The sequence below is a fragment of the Scyliorhinus torazame genome, chromosome 1 (assembly GCF_047496885.1).
Source record: "Scyliorhinus torazame isolate Kashiwa2021f chromosome 1, sScyTor2.1, whole genome shotgun sequence".
NCBI lineage: Eukaryota > Metazoa > Chordata > Chondrichthyes > Carcharhiniformes > Scyliorhinidae > Scyliorhinus > Scyliorhinus torazame.
The window spans coordinates 255,664,734-255,687,776 of record NC_092707.1 but is presented as its reverse complement, the minus strand read 5'-3'; the positions used below and the strand labels follow the sequence as shown (position 1 = coordinate 255,687,776).

Here is a 23,043-nt window from a genome sequence, read left to right as displayed (position 1 = left end):
TTCAGCCCAAACATCAGCAGCTCTAAGTCACATGATCTCAGCATGAATATTAATCACTGTGCCTGCACTGTCCCTATTAAAAATCCTGGAACTCCCTACCAAACAGCGCTGTTGGAATACCTTCTCCATATGGAATGCAGTCATTCAAACATTGCTGTTTACATTATTTAACGGCAACAGGGGTGGCAATAAAGGGGCCTTGCTAGCAACACCCAAATCCCAAGAATTAAAGGGCAGAGCTGACAGGCCATTTAGGTTTCATTTCAAGCCGAGTTCAGTGCTCCTTTAATTGGATGGCTTGGTAACTTCCTCTTAAAAGCATATGATTTCTCAAAATTTAAATGATTAAATTATATTTAAGTCATCACTCAGAGGAGTCAGCAGATCAACATTCCCCTTAAGGCTTTGCGCACTGCCTCATTCCATTCTTGAATGCAACAGAATCGATTCCCACTTCCTGCTAAGGTCAATTCTTCTCTGAACTCTATAATGTTATGTAATATTTCTGAGGAACTTTGCAACTGTCACATTCCGTGAAAACGTCTGATCTTCACTGAACCTCCTTCCGCAAAGATAGTGAAAGTTGAGTCACCAGTAGAATAATTTCATCAGATCCTTGTGGTAAGATGTGGCGATTATATCAATTGCTACAGTCAGGTGATAAAAAGAAAAAACAGTACCGAGGGCTGCCATGTTCACTTCAGTTACTGTCAAATGAGCCACAGCAGACCATATTTAACCATCACTTTCATCTGTGAGGCATTAGTTGACCCCCATCTCTGTTGGTGCCCTGGGCTAAAGGAAGACCCGGCCATCAACCTAAATTTCAGTCAAATTTCTCTGGAGTCAGTTCCAGGAGCTCTGCTTTTCTTTTGCTGCTGCTGCTTCTTAGTCAGCACAAGTTAATTACTCACAGTTTTGCTACTGCTGCCAAACCTCCAGGGTTGTTCAAAGACTCCAGACACTGAAGATCATTCTCCTGGATACTGTCGTGAGAAACCTGAGAGATGAACTATCACAGGGGGTTGTTTTATAGATGATGACATTTGACCAGACAGTGTGGTTGCATGTGGAATGTCACGTGACAAAAGCTCCAGGGTGGGCAGCATGGTGGCATGGACGGACCTCATTAACACTACATCCTGTATGCTTCATCCGATATCGGTGCTTATGTAGTTACATTGTATACCTTGTGTTGCCCTATTATGTATTTTCTTTTATTCCCTTTTCTTCCCATGTACTTAATGATCTGTTGAGCTGCTCGCAGAAAAATACCTTTCACTGTACCTCGGTACACGTGACAATAAACAAATCCAATCCAATGGTTAGCACTGCTGCCTCACAGCTCCAGGGACCCGGATTTGATTCCGGCCTCGGGTGACCGTCTGTGGAGTTTGCCCATTCTCCCTGTATCTGTGTCTGTGTGGGTTTCCTCCGGATGCTCTGGTTTCCTCCCACAGTCCAAAGATCCGCAGGTTATGTGGATTGGCCGTGCTAAATTGCCCCTTAGTAGGGTTACTGGGTTACAGGGATAGGGTGGAGGTGTGGGCTTAAGTAGGGTGCCCTTTCAGAGGCCCTGTGCAAACTCAATGGGCCTAATGGCCTGTTTCTGCACTGTGTGATTCTACGACCAAGTTCCCACTCAGCATCCCGAAATTTAGCAACAACAGAAATCTAGAGTGGTTCATTTCAAGCTCCCTTCATCACACGTGGCAATACCAAGTTTTTCTTGAAAAATGCAAAAGTCCAGTCACAGCAGCAGAAATGTGCAGGCGATTAGATCAAGCACACAGCAAGAAGTGGGGGAGACAACTGGGCAGCACGGTGGCGCAGTGGATTAGTGCTGCTGCCTCACGGCACCAAGGTCCCAGGTTCAATCCCGGCTCTGGGTCACTGTCCGTATGGAGTTTGCACATTCTCCCCTTGTTTGCGTGGGTTTCGCCCCCACAACCCAAAAGATGTGCGGGATAGGTGGATTGGCCACGCTAAATTGCCCCTTAATTGGAAAAAATAAATTGGGTACTCTAAATTTATATTTTTTAAAAAGAAGTGGGGGAGACAAAGGAAAATAATTCAAAGTGGAATGAGTGACAGCAAATGGAGGGAAGATCAAGTGCTCTGCAAGCAAAGAGCAAATACAAGAGACCCAGTTTCCCTGATCAAATTACAGCTCCCTCATGTGATACTCCGTAATGGCCTGAAGTCGGTCAGTCTTATAGCAGTGGCACATATATTCCACTGGAACAAACTAGCATTCCTAAATTTGATTCTAATATTTGGTACAAGTCCAAATTTGACCAAGAGTCAATGTAGGTCAGAGAGCACAGGGATGGTACATGAAAGGGAATTGGTGCAAGTTAGAGTTCTGGATGATCCTAAGTTTAGAGGGCAAAATGTAGGAGGTCAGCTAGGAGTATGTGGAAATGATCCAACTCTAGAGGTAACAAATATTCCGATGCGGATTTCAGCAATGAATGAGCTGTCAAGTGGTTTTAATAGTGGAAGGAGGTAGCCTAATAATGTCAGGAATGTGGATGGGACCAGTACTCTGGACATGGTCTGGTACTTGAAATCAGTACTTAAGATGCAATAGAGGGTGTAGTCGGTTACTTAGTACCAGTACCTGGGAGATGGACCAATATTCAACACCAGTTACTCAGGATTATGCTTGATATTCAGTATTAATACTCCAATTATGAAATGAAAATGAAAAAAATGAAAATCGCTTATTGTCACAAGTAAGCTTCAAATGAAGTTATTGTGAAAAACCCCTAGTCGCCACATTCCGACGCCTGTTCGGGGAGGCTGGCACGGGAATTGAACCGTGCTGCTGGCCTGCCTTGGTCTGCTTTCAAAGCCAGCAATTTAGTCCTGTGCTAAACCAGCCCCTGATCCACCGGGATCATCGACAGGCGGAATCTCCTCAGGCTCCTCCCGGAGTCCCAGGCCAGCGGGAGGCGGTTCAATCAGCAAACTGATGGGAGGAGTCAGCAACAGTGCAATCAAACGACACTTACTCAGCAATGAACTGCTCACTGGAGCAGCACAGTATAGTGTTAGCACAGTTGCTTCACAGCTCCAGGATCCCAGGCGCGAGTCCTGGCTTGGGTCACTGTCTGTGCGGAGTCTGCACGTTCTCCCAGTGTCTGCATGGGGTTCCTCCGGGTGCTCCGGTTTCCTCCCACAGTCCAAAGATGTGCAGGTTAGGTGGATTGGGCATGATAATTTGCCCTTAGTGTCCAAAACGATTGGGTGGGGTTATTGGGATACAGGCATAGGGTAGAGGTGTGGGCCTAGGTAGGGTGTTCTTTCCAAGGGCTGGTGCAGACTCGATGGGTCGAATGGCATCCTTCTGCACTGTAGATTCTTTGATTCTACACTGACGCTCAGTTAGGGTTCTGCCAGCTCCTGACCTCATTACAGCCTTGGTCCAAAAATGGACAACAGCTGAACTCCAGAAATGAGATGAGAGGACAGTCCTTGACATCAAGACACCATTTGACGGAGTATGGCATCAAAGAGCCCTAGAAAACGGGGGAGGAACACACCCCATTGAGTGGAGTAATACCAAGCGCAAAAATGATTATGGTTGTTGGAGGTCAATCATTTCAATCCCAGGACATTACTGCATTCCTAAGGACAGTGTCACAGACTCAACCATTGTCAGCTGCTTCATCAATGACCTTCCTTACATCATAAGGTCAGAAGTGGAAATGTTCATTGATAATGTTCATTCACGATTCCTCAGATTGGCCCATGTCCAAAAGCAGCAAAACCTGAACATTCCGGCTTGGATTGATAAACGGCAAATAACATTTGCACTACATCGGTGTAGGGCAATGAGAATCCAACCATTTGATATTCAGTAGGATTATCATCGCTGAATCCCTGACAATCAACATTCTAGGTGTTACCATTGACTAAAAACTGAACTGGACCTCTGGTTACAAGAGCAGGTTAGAGGCTGGGAATTCTGCTCTTCAGACTGACTCCCCAAAGTCTGTCCCCCATCTACAAACCAGTAGGTAGGAGTGTGATGGAATATACGCCACTTGCCTGGATGTGTACAGCTCCAACAACAGTCAAGAAGCTCAACACTATCCACAACAAAGCAGTCCCCTGATTGGCACCCTGTCCACCACCTTCAACATGCACTTCTTCCACCGCCAATGCACAGTGGCAGCAGTGTGCATCATCTACAAGACCCACAGCAGCAACTCATCAAGGGGCCTACAGCATCACCTTCCAAACCCACAATCCCGATCACCTAAAATTACGTGGGCAGTAAATGCATGGGAACACATCCTCCTGCAAGTTCCCCTCAAAGCCACACACCATCCTGATTTGGAACTATGTCACCGTTCCTTCACGGTCACTGGGTTAAAACCCTGGAACTGAGGACTTCCGGTTGCGGCTATGTCTAGGTAGGTCGCACGTTCGGCAGCTCCCGCCGGGAACGGACTTTTGGGCTCTTCAGAGAGGCCCCAACGGCAATTGTTCGACGGCTTCCAGTGTGGGAAGGTGACAGCAAGGGCCCCCCCGACATTATATGGATTGGACCAGGAGTGGAGCGGTTAAAAAAAGTGATCCTGGTGCAACGGAAAGTGCGAGGGAGGAAAAGCAAGATGGCGGCGGGTGGAGAACAAGCAGCGCGGGCGCAGTAGCAGCAGAAGTTTCTTAAACGCTGCTTTGAGGAGCTGAAGACAGAAATGCTGGCGCCAATGAAGGCGGCGATTGAGAAGCCTGTGGAGACCCAGAAGGCACAAGGGGTGGTGATCCGGGAGGTGCGGCAAAAAGCCTTGGAGAACGAGGACGAGATCTTGGGCCTGGCGGTGAAGGCGCACGAGGCGCTGCACAAGAGGTGGGCGGAAAAATTCGAGGACCTGGAGAATAGGTCGAGGAGGAAGAATCTTTGGATTCTGGGTCTCCCTGAAGGAGTGGAGGGGCCCGATGTCGGGGCATATATGAGCACGATGCTCAATTCGCTGATGGGCGCGGGAGCTTTCCAGAGGCCCCTGGAGCTGGATGGGGCTCATCGGGTCCTGGCAAGGAGTCCCAAAGCCAACGAGCCACCAAGGGCTGTAGTGGTGAGGTTCCACCGCTTTATGGACAGAGTGTCCTGTGATGGGCCAAAAAAGAGCGGAGCAGGTGGGAGAACGCGGAGATCCGAATTTACCAGGACTGGAGTGCGGAGGTGGCTAAGAAGAGGGCTGGTTTCAACCGGGCTAAGGCGGTGCTCCATCAGAAGGGGGTGAATTTCGGGATGCTGCAGCAAGCGTGATTGTGGGTCACATTCCAAGATCGGCACCACTATTTTGAAACGCCTGATGAGGCATGGAACTTTATACAGACTGAAAAGTTGGACTCAAATTGAGGGTTTGTCGTGGGGGGGGGGGGGGGGGGGGATGTTTACTGTGTTTACTGCGTTTGGGGAATGTTCTTTTTAGTTTGAGTGCTGGGTGGGGATGGGTGAATGGATTTGATGTGGGGCCTGTGGGAGTTGGTATTGGAGGGGCAGGGCCCTTCGGAGGAAGAGTGGGGGTGGAGGCCCGGGGATGGGGAGTTGGGGTTAGGCCGTAAAAAAGAGCTGCGCTAGAGGGGGCGGGGCCGGCTCAGGAAAGCACGGGCTTTTTCCTGCGTTGGGGAAGGATGGAGGCGGTGCCGGGGGGGCGGGGTGCTGGAGAGGAGCACACACGGATTGCCAAGGGGTGGGGGGGGTTCTCACACTGGGGGGGTCGATGGAATGGCAGGAGAGGCCGTGGTCAGCAGGAGTGAGCTGACTTACGGGAGTGTCATGGGTGGAGCAAAATGGCTAGATGAGGATCTAGCAGGGATGACGACGACTGGGTTGCTGCTGCATTGGCCAAAGGGGAGCTGGAAGTAGGAGAAGTAGTCAGGGCGGGGGTCCGCCGCCTGGGGGATTGGAGGGTGTGGGAGGCGCGGGCACGTGGCTGGCCTAGAAAAGGAGATGGCTAATCGGCGGGCGGGGGGGGTAGCCCCCCCGATCCGGCTGACAACTTGGAATGTGAGAGGCCTGAACGGGCACCGGTAAAGAGGGCCCGGGTGTTCGCGCACTTAAAGGGACTGAAGGCAGACGTGGTTATGGTCCAGGAGGCACATCTGAAGGTGGCAGATCAGGTTAGGCTGAGAAAGGGATGGGAGGGATGGGTAGGGCAGGTCTTTCATTCAGGGCTGGATGCAAAGAACAGAGGGGTTGCAATACTGGTGGGGAAGCGGGTGTCGTTCGAGGCACTGGATATTGTAGTGGATAATGGAGGTCGATATGTGACGGTGAGTGGTAGGTTGCAGGGGGTGCAGGTGGCACTGGTGAACGTATATGCCCCGAATTGGGATGATGCCGGACTGTTGGCGGATGAGGGGGTGTGCGGGCGGGTGCGGGGGTGTATTGAAAGATATTTGGAGGCCAACGACAATGGGGAGGTGCAGGTGGGGGTAGTCTGAGAGGCGTTGAATACGGTGGTCAGGGGAGAGCTAATCTCCATTATGGCCCACAGGGAGAAGAGAGAGGGGAGGGAGAGGTTGGTGGGGGAGATTTTAAGGGTGGACAGGAGGTATGCAGAGGCCCCCCGAGGAGGGGCTTAGGGAGCGACGGAACCTCCAGACTGAATTCGACCTGTTGACCACGGGGAAAGCGGAGGCACAGTGGAGGAAAGCGCAGGGGGTGACGTATGAGTATGGGGAAAAGGAGTCGGATGCTGGCACATAAGCTTCGTGGGAGGGAGGTGGCGAGGAAGATTGGTGGAGTTAAGGATAGAGGGGGGAATACGGTGCGGAGTGCGGTTAGAATAAACAAGGTATTTAGGGACTTCTATGGGGATCTGTACAGGTCTGAGCACCCAGCAGGAGAGGAGGGGATGCGACGATTCCTAGATCAGCTGAGGTTCCCGAGGGTGGAGGAGGAAGAGGTGGCTGGTTTGGGGGTGCCGATTGGGCTGGAGGAGCTGGTTAAAGGATTGGGGAGCACGCAGGCGGGAAAGGCCCCGGGGCCAGATGGGTTCCCAGTTGAATTCTACAGGAAATACGTGGACCTGCAGGGCCCGTTGCTCGTGTAGAACTTTTAATAAGGTGAGGGAGGGGGAGACCTTGCCCTCGACAATGTCCAGGGCGCTGATTTCTTTGATCTTGAAGTGGGACAAGGATCCATTGCAATGTGGGGCGTATAGACCGATCTCACTCCTCAATGTTGATGCGAAGTTGCTGGCGAAGGTGTTGGCTACGAGAATTGAATCCCGGGGGTGATTCAGGAGGACCAGACGGGATTTGTGAAGGGTAGGCAGCTAAATACAAATGTGCGGAGGCTCTTCAATGTGATTATGATGCCCTCGATGGAGGGGGAAGCGGAGGTAGTGGCAGCTATGGACGCGGAGAAGGCCTTTGATCGGGTGGAGTAAGAGTATCTTTGGGAAGTGTTGCTGAGGTTTGGGTTCGGGGAGGTGTTCATCAGTTGGGTCAGGCTGCTATGTAGGGCCCCAGTGGCGAGTGTGGCTACGAACCGGCGGAGGTCGGAGTACTTTCGGCTGTACCGGGGACGAGGCAGGGGTGCCCCTTATCCCCCTTGTTGTTTGCATTGGCAATTGAGCCGCGGGCCATGGCATTGAGGGAGTCCAGGAAATGGAGAGAGGAGGAGAGGAACCCCGGTTGTCGTTGTATGCCGACAACCTGTTGTTGTGTGGCGGATCCAGTGGAGAGGGTGGCGGCGGTCATGTGGATCCTTAGGGAGTTTGGGGACTTTTCGGGGTATAAATGCAACGTAGGGAAGAGTGAGCTCTTTGTGGTGCATTCAGGGGACCAGGGAAGGGGGATAGACGAGCTACCGCTGAAGAGGGCGAAAAGGAGCTTTCGGTACCTAGGGATCCAAGTAGCTAGGAGTTGGGGGGCCCTGCACAAGCTCAATTTGACGCGGTTGGTGGAGCAGATGGAGGAGGATTTTAAAAGATGGGATATGCTGCCACTCTCACTAGCGGGTAGGGTGCAGTTGGTCAAAATGACGGTCCTCCCAAGGTTTCTCTTTGTGTTCCAGTGCCTTCCCATTATGATCCCCAAGGCCTTTTTCAAACGGGTAAGCAGGAGCATCATGGGATTTGTGTGGGCGAATAAGAACCCGAGGGTGAAGGGAGTGTTTCTGGAGCGTAGCAGGGACAGGGGCGCTGCCGTATGTGTGTGGCTATTATTGGGCAGCCAATGTGGCGATGATCCGTAAGTGGGTAATGGAGGGAGAGGGGGCGGCGTGGAAGAGGCCAGAGATGGCGTCCTGTGTGGGCACGAGCTCTCGCCGACAAGGTACACCACGAGTCCGGTGGTGGCGGCGATGCTGAAGATCTGGGGGCAGTGGAGGCGACACAGGGGCGAGGTGGGAGCCTCGGTTTGAATCCCGATTCGGGAGAACCATCGGTTCGTCCCGGGAAGGATGGATGGGGGGTTTTGGAGCTGGCATCGGGCAGGGATTAGAAGAATGGGGGACCTGTTCATCGATGGGACGTTTGCGAGCCTAGGGGTGCTGGAGGAGAAGTTTGGGCTACTCCCGGGAAACACTTTCAGGTACATGCAGGTGAGGGCGTTTGTGAGGCGGCAGGTGAGGGAATTCCCACCGCTTCCGGCACGTGGGATTCAGGACAGGATGATTTTGGGTGTATGGGTTGGAGAAGGCAAGGTTTCGACGATTTACCAGGAGCTGAAGGAAGAGGAGGAGGCCTCAGTGGAGGAGTTAAAGGGCAAGTGGGAGGAGGAGCTTGGGGGGGGGAAGAGAGATTAGGGTCTGTGGGCTGATGCCCTGAGTAGGGTTAATTCTTCCTCCTCTTGAACCAGGCTCAGCCTAATACAGTTCAAAGTTATTCACAGAGCACATATGACAGGGGCGAGGTTGAGTAGGTTCTTTGGGGTGGAGGACAGATGTGGAAGGTGCTCGGGAACCCAAAATGGGGAAAAACCCCGCCTTCACCAAAACGCCACCCCAAAAGAAAAGTAGCAGACAGTTGTTTAAAAAAAGTCACACCATCTATGCTGACCGCATCAGATTGACACCAGTATTGGTCGCCAGAGCCACCAAAATTCAAATTCCATCAGGAACCCATCTCTAAACCATCGATATCTTAATTAATAGACATGACTAGTAAAATAGAGAAATAGTTTGCAGTTACTTGTTGCAAGTTTCATATTACAGCAGCATCAAACAGAATTTGGAAGCCTGCTGGATGACAAATGCTTACCTTATGTTAGAGCACATGCATAGACAATTCCTTCTACATTCACATGGAATAATTACAGTTCTTACAGCACAGAAAAACAGGCCATTTGGCCCAACAAGTCTATGTTAATGTTTATGCTCCACAGAAGCCTCCTTCCACCTTACTTCATCTCACCGAGCTTCCTTCTATCCCATTCTCCCTTATTTAATCATCTAGCTTCCCTGAAATGTTTTACCATTCATCTTAACGAGATAGCAAGTTTCAAATTCTAACAACCAACTCTAAAATGTTTCTCCTAATATTCTTATTGGATTTATTTGCAGATGTTGATAGCCACTACTTTTTGACTCCCCCACAAGTGGAAATATCGCGTCTATATCGAGCCTATTAAATCCCTTCATAATTTAAAGATCTTGTTAGGCCACTTCTCTTTTCTAGAGAAAAGAATGACAGCTTACTCAGTCTTTCCTGCTAGTTCACATGCTTCTGGTGATTTTTATCTAACTGTTTCAAACAAAGTTATCGCATAGTTAAACTGTATTTTTGAAATGGACCACAGTCCACTGTGGGGAGCTGACTAACATGGGAAGAACCAGCTGACTACCATTGCTATTAGTTTGCCAAAAAACCAACAACAAACCAATGTGGTAGTCGTAAACCGCTCTGGGCAGAGTCAGACTATGCTTTGCTAACTGGACTGGCTCTGAAAAAGGAAACTACCTGGTTTAGAGAAGGGCAGATATAACAGGGGTGAAGTAACATCTAAGGACAGTTACATTTACACCACATCTAGATCTGGAATCCGTATTGGACAGATGCTAAAAATTGGCAAGAATGAAATCTACAGGCCTTTATGTGTAAGGAAATTGCTTCACAACTGCATAAGCCACAACCAAAATGTTTTTTTGAAAATTGACACAGGCAGCAAGAATTTAACTAGCTTTCACTCTCGAAACTAACCTTGCAGCAAATTTGTTCTGGGAAAGGCCCCATAGCTTCTCATATTGCAAAGTAACCAACCAACTTGGAAAGTGACGGGCCCGGACGGGATCCCTGGTTGTGCACTCAGAGCCTGCGCGGACCAGCTGGCAGAGGTATTCGCAGACATCTTTAACCTGTCCCTACTCCACTCCGAGGTCCCCACCTGCTTCAAGAAGACCACCATCATACCGGTACCAAAGAAGAACCAGGCAACGTGCCTCAATGACTACCGTCCAGTGGCCCTGACTTCAGTCGTAATGAACTGCTTCGAGAGGTTGATCATGAAGCTCATCACCTCGATACTCCCAGAACGCCCTGATCCACTGCAATTCGCATACCGCTGCAACCGGTCCACCAGACGCCATTTCCCTGGCCCTACACTCATCCCTAGAGCATCTCAAAAACAAGGACTCCTATATCAGACTCCTATTTATTGACTACAGCTCCGCCTTCAACACCATAATTCCAGCCAAGCTCATATCAAAGCTCCAAAACCTAGGACTTGGCTCCCCACTCTGCAACTGGATCCTCGATTTTCTGACCAACAGACCAACCTCCTCCACAATAGTCCTCAACACCTGGGCCCCGCAAGGCTGCGTACCTAGCCCCCTACTCTACTCCCTGTACACACACGACTGCGTGGCAAAATTTGGTTCCAACTCCATCTCCAGGTTTGCTGCCGATAAGACCATAGTGGGCCAGATCTCGAATAACGACAAGTCAGAATACGGGTAGGAGATAGAACACCTAGTGGAGTGGTGTAGCGATAACAATCTCTCCCTCAATGCCAGCAAAACTAAAGAGCTGGTCATTGACTTCAAGAAGCAAAGTACTGTACATACCCCTGTCAGCATCAACGGGGCCGAGGTGGAGATGGTTAGCAGTTTCAAATTCCTAGGGGTGCACATCTCCAAAAGTCTGGCCTGGTCCACCCACGTCGACACTACCACCAAGAAAGCACAACAGCGCCTATACTTCCTCAGGAAACTAAGGAAATTCGGCATGTCCACATTAACCCTTACCAACCTTTACAGATGCACCATAGAAAGCATCCTATCGGGCTGCATCACAGCCTCGTATGGCAACTGCTCGGCCCAGGACCGCAAGAAACTTCAGAGAGTCATGAACACCGCCCTGTCCATCACACGAACCTGCCTCCCATCCATTGACTCCATCTACACCTCCCGCTGCCTGGGGAAAGCGGGCAGCATAATCAAAGATCCCTCCCACCCGGTTTACTCACTCTTCCAACTTCTTCCATCGGGCAGGAGATACAGAAGTCCGAGAACACGCACGAACAGACTCAAAAACAGCTTCTTCCCCACTGTCACCAGACTCCTAAATGACCCTCTTATGGGCTGACCTCATTAACACTACACCCTGTATGCTTCATCCGATGCCAGTGCTTATGTAGTTACATTGTATATGTTGTGTTGCCCTGCTATGTATTTTCTTTTATTTCCTTTTCATGTATTTAATGATCTGTTGAGCTGCTCGCAGAAAAATACTTTTCACTGTACCTCGGTACACGTGACAATAAACAAATCCAATCCAATTTCAAGGCAGATGTAAGTGACACTAGATCTGAGCTTATGAGCACAAATGTATGTTGAAGATAAAATAATCTATCAACCTAACATAGCCATGCGTTCTTATTGGATATCATTACCGGTTACCCTCCTTTTCTGCTCTTCCAGGCTGAGCAACATTTCAACATCAGGATTTCCTGACATCTCCCTAAATTTAACCAATGAGTGGTTGAACCATTACTTCGGGGCAAAGAGAAAAAAACTATTAGGGTGGGGTGATTCAATTTTTGGTGAATACATTTATGACAAGTTTGAAAGGGAACAAAGTGCGTGCAGGTTTTCATGCTATCACATAGGTGTACAAATAACATCCTCAGATATGGATTGAATTATCTCTGATATTTATGGTGAATTCCCATTGTGCAAAACCAAAGAAACAGCAATAAGAGGTATTTATCTGTGGGAAGAAAATATTTGTGATTTAGAATACGTGGTTCAAGATTACCTAGAGTCACTGTAACCTGAAGACTGCTTTCTGCTAAACATATTCAAAAGAGCAGGGAAACCTATACAATCCCACCACTTTGAACCAGTGACCTCCTGCATTCACAATAATTCTACATCATTATTGAATTATAGAGACCCTGCCTTCCTGTATACATCAGCTGCATTCCCACAAGAGGGATGGAGAGCCTAGCTTTGTTATTCTCTGCCCCCCAATCCCACTGGAATAGACACCACCTGTGGCCAAGGGAGCTATCTGCTTTCAATGCCACAGACATGAATCTGTGTGGCACGCAAGTGTGGCCTGGGGATAACTTTCCCTTCCAATTCCCCCTCCCATCCCTTTGAGAAATTGTGCGGCTCCTGTTTTCCTTGGACAAGCTGTGAAAGGGCAAAATACATAAGCTCCAGCAAGGACTGAGGTTTTAAACTAATGAAATGGAGGTATTTAAAAAAAAAAAGAAAACAGACATTATATATTTAGATATTAAAAGAAAATTCAAAACTCGTTGAAAGAGTTATCGGATCAGACCCTCTACTGTTCCATTTTCCCGATAGTTCTGTATAATATTCCTTTTCAAGTATACACCCAATTCCCTGTGGAAAGTAACAACTGAACCTGCTTCAAGTGTACTTGCAGGCAGTGCATTCCAGATCATCATAACATGTATAGAAACGCTCATGTCCCCTCAGATATTTTACTAATTACTTTAAATCTGTGTCCTCTGTTTACTGATCCTATCGCTAGTGAACACAGTTCATGATGAAATAAATTGCAAAGTACAAACCTCCGACCATTGCAACAAATGTTCACATTGGTTGTCAATACCTATCTGTTCCATAAAAGGAACATAACTACACAGAATAGAACCCCAAAGATTTTATTGGCAAAAGTCACTCTACCTTTCTTTGTTGAATTTAAGAGAATGAAGAATGGCAGGCCTTTTCTGACGTAGATTCCAGAGATGTAAAGTATCATCCGCCAAGGCACTCACAAGGGCTCCCTGAAGAAGAATGAAAACACATTATACCTTTCAGCAAATGAATACACAAAAAGACTAGAAGGCCACCATCAGGTTTGCCCTGTCCAAAATACAGTGCAACCTCTCCTACCATTCACCCACCCCTTACCACAATCTCCTGGAAGAGGCAAACAAAGTGTCACAGCCAACTTCAAAGAGACCTTTGAAAATTGCTGATACAAAATAATTAAGGGAGGTTCCCAATGCGTACTGCTCATCAAAATTGTAACAAAGCAGCAACTTACCCCTGGGACCAGGAACATCCACTTCGCTCAAGAACTAGCCATGTTCCCTTTTAAAAATGCATTGGTCACTCCATTTCACAATTCGCAGCAGTATGTTGCAGAGGGCCCTGACATCTATCCTGACCACAGATAAAATCTGGATTTTTAAAACTGTTGAGTGCTACCATCACGGTTTCAAATAACCTAAGCAGACTCCACACAATCCCTTCTTCACCTTCATTGCTTTCTACTTCTCTTGCTGCATTTGATCAGGTATCTACCAAAACTCGCTTTGTATCACCTTTCCATGGAAACACGGGCAATGCAACACCTATCCTTTTACTCCTTGCACCTCAAGTGTTCAAGGCCCAAACATTCCTTTCAGGTGAAGCTGTGATTTATTTGTATTTTTTCAATCTAGTCTACTGTATTCGCTGCTCACATTGAGGTCTCCTCTACCCTGAGGAAACCAAACACAGATTGGATGACTGCTTTGCGGAGCACCTCGATACAGTCAACAAGCACGACCCAGAGTTTTCGGTAGCCTGTTATTTTGATTCTCCATCTTGCTCTCAGGCTGGCATCTTTCCTCGACCTACTTGCACTGTTCCAGTGAAACGCTACCGTGGTGCCCACTGTTAAATGGTGGTTAGCACAATTGCTTCACAGCTCCAGGTTCCCAGGTTCGATTCCCAGCTGGGTCACTGTCTGTGCGGAGTCTGCACATTCTCCCCGTGTGTGCGTGGGTTTCCTCCGGGTGCTCCTGTTTCCTCCCACAGTCCAAAGATGTGCAGGTTAGGTGGATTGGCCATGATAAATTGCCCTTAGTGTCCAAAATTGCCCTTAGTGCTGGGTGGGGTTACTGGGTTATGGGGATAGGGTGGAGGTGTGGACTTGGGTAGGGTGCTCTTTCCAAGAGCCGGTGCAGACTCGATGGGTCGAATGGCCTCCTTCTGCACTGTAAATTCTATGATTAACATAAGCTTGAGGAACAGTAACACATCCTTCAATTAGGCATCTTGCATCCTTCTGAATTCAACATCGAGTTCAACAATTTCGGACCATACGCTCTGTCTCATTTTGCTTCCTCGGTTTTGCATGTTTTGGATTTTCTCTTCTTTAGTGTTAGATCTGCTCTAGGCATATCTTTGTTTATTTCCTCCCCCCCCTCCCCCCACCCACCCATTCCCTCTGGCCCTGTGCCATTCAATCTCTCCTGTATTCCACCCGAACACAAACCTTCCTTTTGTTGTCTGACCCATCCCTTGCTCAAAATCTAATTTCACCTCAACTTTCCTGAGGAAATGTCCTTGACCTGAAAAGTTAAAATGATTCTCTCTCCACAGATGCTGCCTAACTGGAGTACTTCAAGCAATTTCAGTTTTATCTCAGATTTCCAGCAGCTGCAGTATTCTATTTTTTGATTTGTGCACACAAACCCTGCATTTTAAACAGCTTTAGACATATTCTTTTTGAGCTTGTTCCTCTGACGTAATAGTAAAATTCTACCTCAAGAAAAATTAACACAGGAAGCACAGAGGTTTGGAGAAGGTGCATGCAGGATGTCACTTGGAGCTGGAGGGTGACTGCACAAACCTAATGACCTAAACATTTTTAGCATTCTCCACATACTGAACCAGAATTCCCTCAAAGGAAATAATTAACACCCTTCCTGAATCAGCAGTGACACAGTCAAGACATATCTGGCCTGCTGACTGATCTAGAAGACTCCTGTGCCATTACCCAATTGGTACCATTCATGTCTCTGGAATCAGCAAGTCATGGATTCAAATCCCACTGAGTATATAAATCAAGGTTGACACTCCAGTACAGTATTGTGGGAATACTGCACCCTCAGAGATGCCATCTTGCGGATGAAACAAGATAGGGCCTTGTGGAGTTGAGGCTAATATATTAGCATACATGGAAAATTTGTTAACAAACAGGAGGCTGGCAGTAGGGCTAAAAAGGACATTTTAAAGTTGGCAGGCTATAAATGAAATGAATGAAATGAAAATCGCTTATTGTCACAAGTAGGCTTCAAATGAAGTTACTGTGAAAAGCCCCTAGTCGCCACATTCCAGCGCCTGTTCGGGGAGAGTGTTACGGGAATTGAACCGTGCTGCTGGCCTGCCTTGGTCTGCTTTCAAAGCCAGCGATTTAGCTCTGTGCTAAACAGCCCCTGGTGGAGTACTGCAAGGATCAGTGCTGGGGCCTCAACTATTTAAGATCTATATCATTAATAATAATAATTATTATTATTATTGTCACAAGTAGGCTTACATTAACACTGCAATGAAGTTACTGTGAAAAGCCCCTAGTCGCTACACTCTGGAGCCTGTTCAGGTACATCGAGGGAGAATTTAAGAATGTCCAATTCACCTAACAGCACGTCAGAACCCAGAGTGCCCGAAGGAAACCCATGCAGACACGGAGAGAACGTGCAGACTCCGCACAGATAGTGACCCAAGCCGGGAATCAAACCCAGTCCCTGGCGCTATGAAGCAACAGTGCTAACCACTGTACTACTTTGGCAAAGACACAGAGTAATGTTTCAAGTTAGCTGAGGATACAAAGCTAAATGGGAAGAAATGAAGGCAAGTTAAATGAGTGGGCGGGGTGGCAGATGAAGTATAATGTGAGCAATGGTGGAGTTACTATTAACAGAAAGGCAAAATACTTTAGAAAAGGTATGAAACTTTAAACGACGTTCAGAGAGATTGAGTACTCTTACAAGGAGCAAGTCAGCATGCAATTAGAAAGGCTAATTACATGTTGGCCTTTATTGTAAGGGGATTGAAGTGCAAGAATAAGTAAGTCATGCTACAGTCGCAGAGGGCTTAAATTACAGCATCTGGAGTACTGCTCACAGTTATGATTTCCATATCCAAGAGGAATTATACTTGCATTGGAGACGACAAAGGTTCCTGAGATGAGAGGGTTGCCCTATAATGAGAGACTGAGTAAATAGGGCCGACACTCTGGAAGAATGACATGACCTCATTAAAACATAGAAGAAATGGAACTTGACAAAGTAGAGTGAGGTTGTTTCTACTGCCTGGGGAATTCAGAGTACGGGGTACAGTCTCAGGATAAGGGGTCGATCAGTTAGGATTGTGTTGAGGAGAAATTTCTTCACTCAAAGGGTTGAGTATATCATTGGAATTTTCATCCTAGACGGATGTTCCATTGTTGAGAATATTCTAGGTGGAGAGTGCATGATTTTTGGTCTCTCAGCGAATCAAGAATTTGGAAAGTGGGTAGAAAAGTGAAGTGGAGGCTGATCATCAGCCATGTCAGGGCAAGCATGAGGGGCCACATGGTCTTCTCCTGCTCCTACCTCATATGTTCTTAAACCAAAGTCTCATCTGCCCTCAGGTAGACATAAAAGATCCCATCATATCTCAAAGAGGTAAAGCATTCTCAAGTGTCCAAGCCAATATTTTTCCCTCAACCAACACAGTAAAAATAGATTACATGGTAGTTAGGTTATTGATGTTTGCAAACTGACTACATTGCAATAGTGATTAATTTCATATGTAATGGACATGCAGTTATGATATTCTAGATTTTTGTAAAAAAAAAGTTCATCTTCCTTCTAAATGGACACAGGAAGCCTTAGGATGACTGCTGAAAGTCACCTGACCCTTTTCAACTGCAATGTAGTCAAGCTTCAAAGGCTCCAAATGGATTGCAGATGGCTATATGAAAGGTGAAGATATTTGAAATTCAATTCTCATTTCAAGGGCTTTACTCAAGGGTAAACAAACTCATCGTGGCTTCGCTGGAGACATGAATAGCTCCTCAAACCTAGGAGAATGGGAACTATTCAAGTTAAAGGCTGAGACATTTAAAAGTTTAATTACCTCAGCTAAAATAGGCAATGGATTGGAATATAACCCCCAGGCTATACCCAGTTTGGATGTATGCTTTGACAGTTTGGGATAACAGCCATTAAGTTTTGGAACTGCATAAAGTCTGGCTCAGAACAGCAGAACCCCAGGAAGAACTCTTAAAAACAACTTCAGTGAGAGTTCTTAGCAAAGGAGGACAAAGAGGAAAGTATTAAGAAATCAACTGCTGTTCTGCAAAGAGAGCCCATATAATCTGCAAGAGCCACAACCACAGAATTAGTGATGAATAGGAAATCTCTCTCTCTCTCTCTCCCAAAAACCTGGTGGCCCATTGAGTCCACCTGAAAAGGAACGGCAGAAACCACTGCAGCTGCTAAACTGAAAGATTCAACCTTCCACATTGGAGAAGGAATTTAAGTAACAGACCACACTGATTCCTCAGATGCTGTTTTGAAATCTCATTTTCTTTTCTTTCCCTTTCCCTGTATTTTAATTGTTCCAGCTGGTTATTAGTCAAAACTATCACCTTTACCTAAATAACTTCCAGCAGTAGTTTTGTAACAATCTAAGCTTTATTTTGTTTAAGACTAAGGTTTGAATGCTGGGCTATTTTAAATTGAACCACTCAAATTAAAAAAGGGGCTAGATGCACAAATTCTGAGCTCATAGACTACTTTAAAGAAGTGCCGTTTACGTGGTCGTGACGCATACTTCATGCCTATAAAGCGCCTTGGAACTTCAATGTTCCAAAAGGCATTATATAAATGCAAGTTGTTTGGTTTTCTTCTGTATGACAGGGCTATATTTCCCATGAATTCCCTATTCATACATGTTGCAGATCTCAGAAGAAAACCGAAGGAGGCAAAGCAATACATAAAGCAAACTTCAGCTCCAAGTAGATTGTGCAATATCCAAGCTGACTCAGCAGCTCCTGGGCTGATACTTAGATGTTGGGCAGAAATGCAGCTGCTCACCTCTGCTTGACCAATTCTCAGAAAATGGGTTACTTTGGGACATGGTCACCAACACCTCCAAGAGGTCAGTCACCTTTAACACACAAATTTGTAGATTTTTGGTACCTGCATGTAATTTGGTTAGTTTGATTTGATAACCTTGTTGGGCGTGGCCTGCATCTTAAATACATACACTCCCTCTCTCAGGTGAAGGTGCTACTTCAAAACGCTGAGTCATTTCAGTTTGTGCAGTCCACCTAAACAAGTAGTAATTAACACCGAGCACCACACCATCATTTATGTCTATATATATATATATATATATATATATATATGGCTTTACAATTATCCCAGTGGGACACTTGTACCATATAGCAGAACTACTGTGTTGATTTACTGCCCTGGTACCTTTGAAGGTTTCAGTCATGGCTCAGTTGTAGCACTCTTTCCTCTCGGGTCAAAAGGTTGTGGGTTCAGTTCCCAGGAACTTGAAAACTCAATGCAGTCGTGCACTGAGGAAGATGCCATCTACCAGAGGAGACTTCATTGGCCCTTTCAGGTGGATGTAAGTAAAAATCCTATTGTACTAATTCAAAGAGGAGAATTCTCCCCAGTGCCCAGACAAAATTAAAGCTTTTGCTTTTATGGCAGCATTATAATGGTCATGAAGACGAGGTACTGTGTCTGAATTCTGAATCACTGTTACTTCCTGATACGGTGGTGAAAGTTAATCAGTTATCAGATGGGCAAAACTCTCATAACAGGAGCAGAGTTCAGGTGGCATAATCAAAAATTCTTGTATTTCACTTTGCTCAGTCAAATCGATACAATAGCACACCAAAAGAAAAGGGGAGGTTTGAGATAGGATGGATCAAAGGTGGATTTTTTTTTGCAAAAAGGAGTGAGGACTGCAGTTTTGAAAGGAAGCCAAGAGGGCCATTAACTTATCGGGTATGCATTGATGCAAGAGATGGGTCATGGAACGGGGAGGAATTAGAAGGATGTGGGACCTGTTTTTAGATGGGACGTTTGCGAGCCTTGGGGCGCTGGAGGAAAAATTTGGGCCTCCCCCCCCCAGAAATGCCTTCAGGTACATGCAGGTAAGGGCGTTTGTAAGATGGCAGGTGAGGGAGTTACCGCTGCTTCCAGCACTCAGGATCCAGGATAGGGTGCTCTCAGGGGTGTGGGTTGGAGAGGGCAGGGTCTCGGTGATTTACCAGGAGATGCAGGAGGAGGAGGAGAACTCGTTGAAGGAGCTAAATGGTAAATAGGAGGAGGAGCTTGGGGAGGAGATAGATGAGGGTACGTGGGCGGACTCCCTGGGTAGGGTTAATTCTTCCTCCTCTTGCGCCTGGCTTAGCCTAATACAATTTAAGTTTCTTAACAATTTAAGGTTCTTCACAGAGCGCATATAACAGGGGCGAGGCTGAGCAGGTTCTTTGGGGTGGAAGACAGGTGTGGGAGGTGCTCGGGGAGCCCAGCAAATCATACCCATATGTTCTGGGCGTGCCCGGCGCTGGATGGGTTCTGGAGGGGTATTGCGAGGACGGTGTCTAAGGTGGTGAACGCCCGGGTTAAGCCGAGCTGGGGGTTAGCACTATTTGGGGTATCGGACGAACCGGGAGTGCAGGAGGCGAAAGAGGCCGGCATTCTGGCCTTTGCGTCCCTGGTAGCCCGGCGGAGGATTCTGCTACAGTGGAAGGATGCGAGGTCCCCGAACGTGGAATCCTGGATCAACGACATGGCAGGGTTCATTAAATTGGAGCATGTGAAATTTGCCTTGAGAGAGTCTGTGCAAGGGTTCTTCAGGCGGTGGCAACTATTCCTAGACTTTCTAGCGGGGCGTTAGGAGGTGGTCAGCAGCAGCAACCCAGAGGGGGAGGGGGGGGGGGGGGGGGAGGAGGGGGGTGTACTTTGTGTTTTCTACTGTGTTTATTATTGCTTAATGGGGGGTTTGTATATTGGGGGAATTTGTGATGTAGTTGTAAGATGTTTATTTATGTGTTCTTTGTTTTTCTTTTTTCTGTAAGGGGGGTGTTTGTTGAAAATATGTAAAAATTTGAATAAAAATATTTCTTTTTTAAAAAAAACTTTGATGAGAGATGAGAAAGGAACTGGAAAGCGACAGGAAATCAGAGCCAGACTAGTTGTGGGGTTAGGGGTGGGGGAAGAGCAGGAGTTCAGAGGTAGTTCCATAAGTAGCTGCGTGAATGATTTCAATCTTAAGAGCCAAAGAAATCCATGAGATCTTCACATGTGGCCAAGAGGGGGCGAGGAAGGAAAAGGAAAGGAGTTTCCAGACACAGTTATGGAGAAAAGGAATCATGGTTTTAAATAACCAGATGAAATAATTGTGGAGAGAAAGTGCACTTTCTGCAAAACATTTGACAACCATGCAATGAGAAATTCTTCTATCAGGCAACAGCAACAACAGGCTCAGAATGCTAGTGAGTAGAAAGGACAAAATATTAGAAACATCATGTAGTATGAATACCTTAAAAAAGCCATTACTTTGCCTGTTTTCATCCTTGTATATAATATTTAGTTACAAATTGAAGTAGAAAAGATGGGAAATAATTATAAACTTTTAAAGTACAATTACTGCCCTAGGAAGGAATTATATGAAAATGAAAAGCGCTTATTGTCACAAGTAGGCTTCAAATGAAGTTACTGTGACAAGACCCTAGTCGCCACATTCCGGCGCCTGTTCGGGGAGGCTGGTAAGGGAATCGAACCATGCTGCTGGCCTGCCTTGGTTTGCTTTAAAAGCCAGAGATTTAGCCCAGCGTGCTAAACCATCCTCAATTTTCTGGCACTCTTTCGGAAGGCATGGTTGCCATGCATTAAATCCCAATGAAGGACTGACATATTATGCATCATTGAACCTTGTGTATGCAAAGGCGACAGGATTGTGAAGTATAAACCTTTAGTTTAAAGAAACAAATTTGTCAAATTGTGAAATAAGATTCTGTAGATCATGAATCTGGAAAGCAGAAAGTGCAGGCCCATCAGATCACAAATCCAATTCAGGAGATTTAGAAGTGAACAGAAAACCCAAATTGAGTTCAGCTTCATTTAGAGCAAATATAATTTGGACCCCATAAACATACAATCCACATCAGCAAAATTTCAGGAATAGTATAAAAATAACTTTCATTCAATATCATCTAATTTTTTTTTAAACAAATTTATACATTTACATGCAAAAGACTGATTCAATCCTGTTGGTGAGGTTTATGATTTATATAATTTTTTTTTAAATTTAAGAGTACCCAATTATTTTTTTCTCTAATTAAGGGGCAATTTAGCGTGGCCAATCCACCTAACCTGCACATCTTTTGGGTTGTGGGGGTGAAACCCACGCAGACACGGGGAGAATGTGCAAACTCCACATGGCCAGTGACCCATGACTGGGATTCAAACCCGGGTCCTCAGCGCCATAGGCAGCAATGCTAACCAGTGCCCCACCATGCTGCCCTCCGATTTATATTATTTATCCAAGCTACACAATCCAAATATCTAAACGACTGCAGCCAAAATGTCAATTAAAAAATAATGTTGTGCAATGCAACACAAATCCATACTGACTTTAGAACAGGTGAATGAAACATTCTGAACATTTTCAATTTCTCTGAACACCCCCAAATCAAACAACTAACCTCATTGATCAAAAACTGCAGTTGGATCACTCCTGCAGCACTGTCGTGTTGGCAGTAACACTCCACCCCCGGTCGTCCAAAGCTGAGGATTCACATGGTTAAGGAAAGTTAGCGTTTCCCAGTGATCTACCAAGATATATTTGCCAAGCCATCAGATTAACCATTGGGCGACGGTTCTTACTACACACACACATACATTAAAAACTCAGGAACAGTGGTATCAATGGCACAGGATTTATGCGAGAGGCCTCAAGTACAAGGTCACAGTTACGTGGATCCTCAACCACAAGCTCCAATGCCATGTGTTTTCTGCCGATTTGGGTGTAAATTGACTTTGTGCAGTGCTCATAATTTCTTTCATGTGCTGTGGTTTTAAAACTGTGCAGAAGGCAATTCAGATGTAGCCCTCAACCCAATTTTGACAAAGGAAAATTGTCAAGCTGACTATAAAAGATGTCAATATCCCAAATAGGTAAACTAGCAAATTCATCCAAATGCTGGCCTATCTGCATCCTGCTGTGCACCTTCAGTTTTTCTTCATTTTTTAAGTTTGTGCCAAGGTTTCCATTCCCCAATGTAGTGGTTCAGCAGACAGCAGCTGCAAACCACTAAATAAATGGATGCGTTTCTTTGGATTGTTGCTCACATGTAGCCTTGGACCCGGAGTTCAATTTCTGGTATTTACCACAGGCTCACTGCAGCATAATGACTGATTTTGCCTATGGGTGCACAGATTTGCAGAATATATAGAACCTCATAAAAGATAAAATAAAATTTTAAAATCATACTCTTTATTAAGAGCAATTGTTGAGATATATGTAATGCTGTTAACTGCTGCAGCAAAATCGTTGCTGAAGGTGCAAGTAATTGTTTGTCTTCTCCAAAAATACATTCTAATTAGCTGCTGCATGGTGCCAGCTTTGCTTAGTGAGTAGTACTCATGTCCTTGCAAGGTCATGGGTTCAAATCTCACTGCAGTCCTCTCAAGCACACAATCTCAAGCCAACATTTCAATTCAGTACCGTATTGTTTAGTGGGAACCGTACTACTTTTGGATGAAAGTTAAACTGAAACACTGCCTGTCCCAGTGGACCCAGAAGATCCAACTACA

The 23,043-nt window shown here is 46.3% G+C and overlaps 1 protein-coding gene across 6 annotated transcripts in view; it reads right to left on the bottom strand.

The window, feature by feature from the left end:
• stxbp5a (syntaxin binding protein 5a (tomosyn)) overlaps positions 1–23,043 on the bottom strand; it is a 281,041-nt gene that overhangs the window by 214,845 nt on the left and 43,153 nt on the right. For all 6 annotated transcript variants that reach the window (XM_072504745.1, XM_072504763.1, XM_072504770.1 and 3 more), the window contains exons 3-4: positions 21,933–22,014; positions 13,124–13,224 (exon numbers count right to left, since the gene is read on the bottom strand). In XM_072504745.1, coding sequence (XP_072360846.1) covers positions 13,124–13,224; positions 21,933–22,014 — 183 coding nt within the window. The remainder of the gene's footprint in view (positions 1–13,123; positions 13,225–21,932; positions 22,015–23,043) is intronic.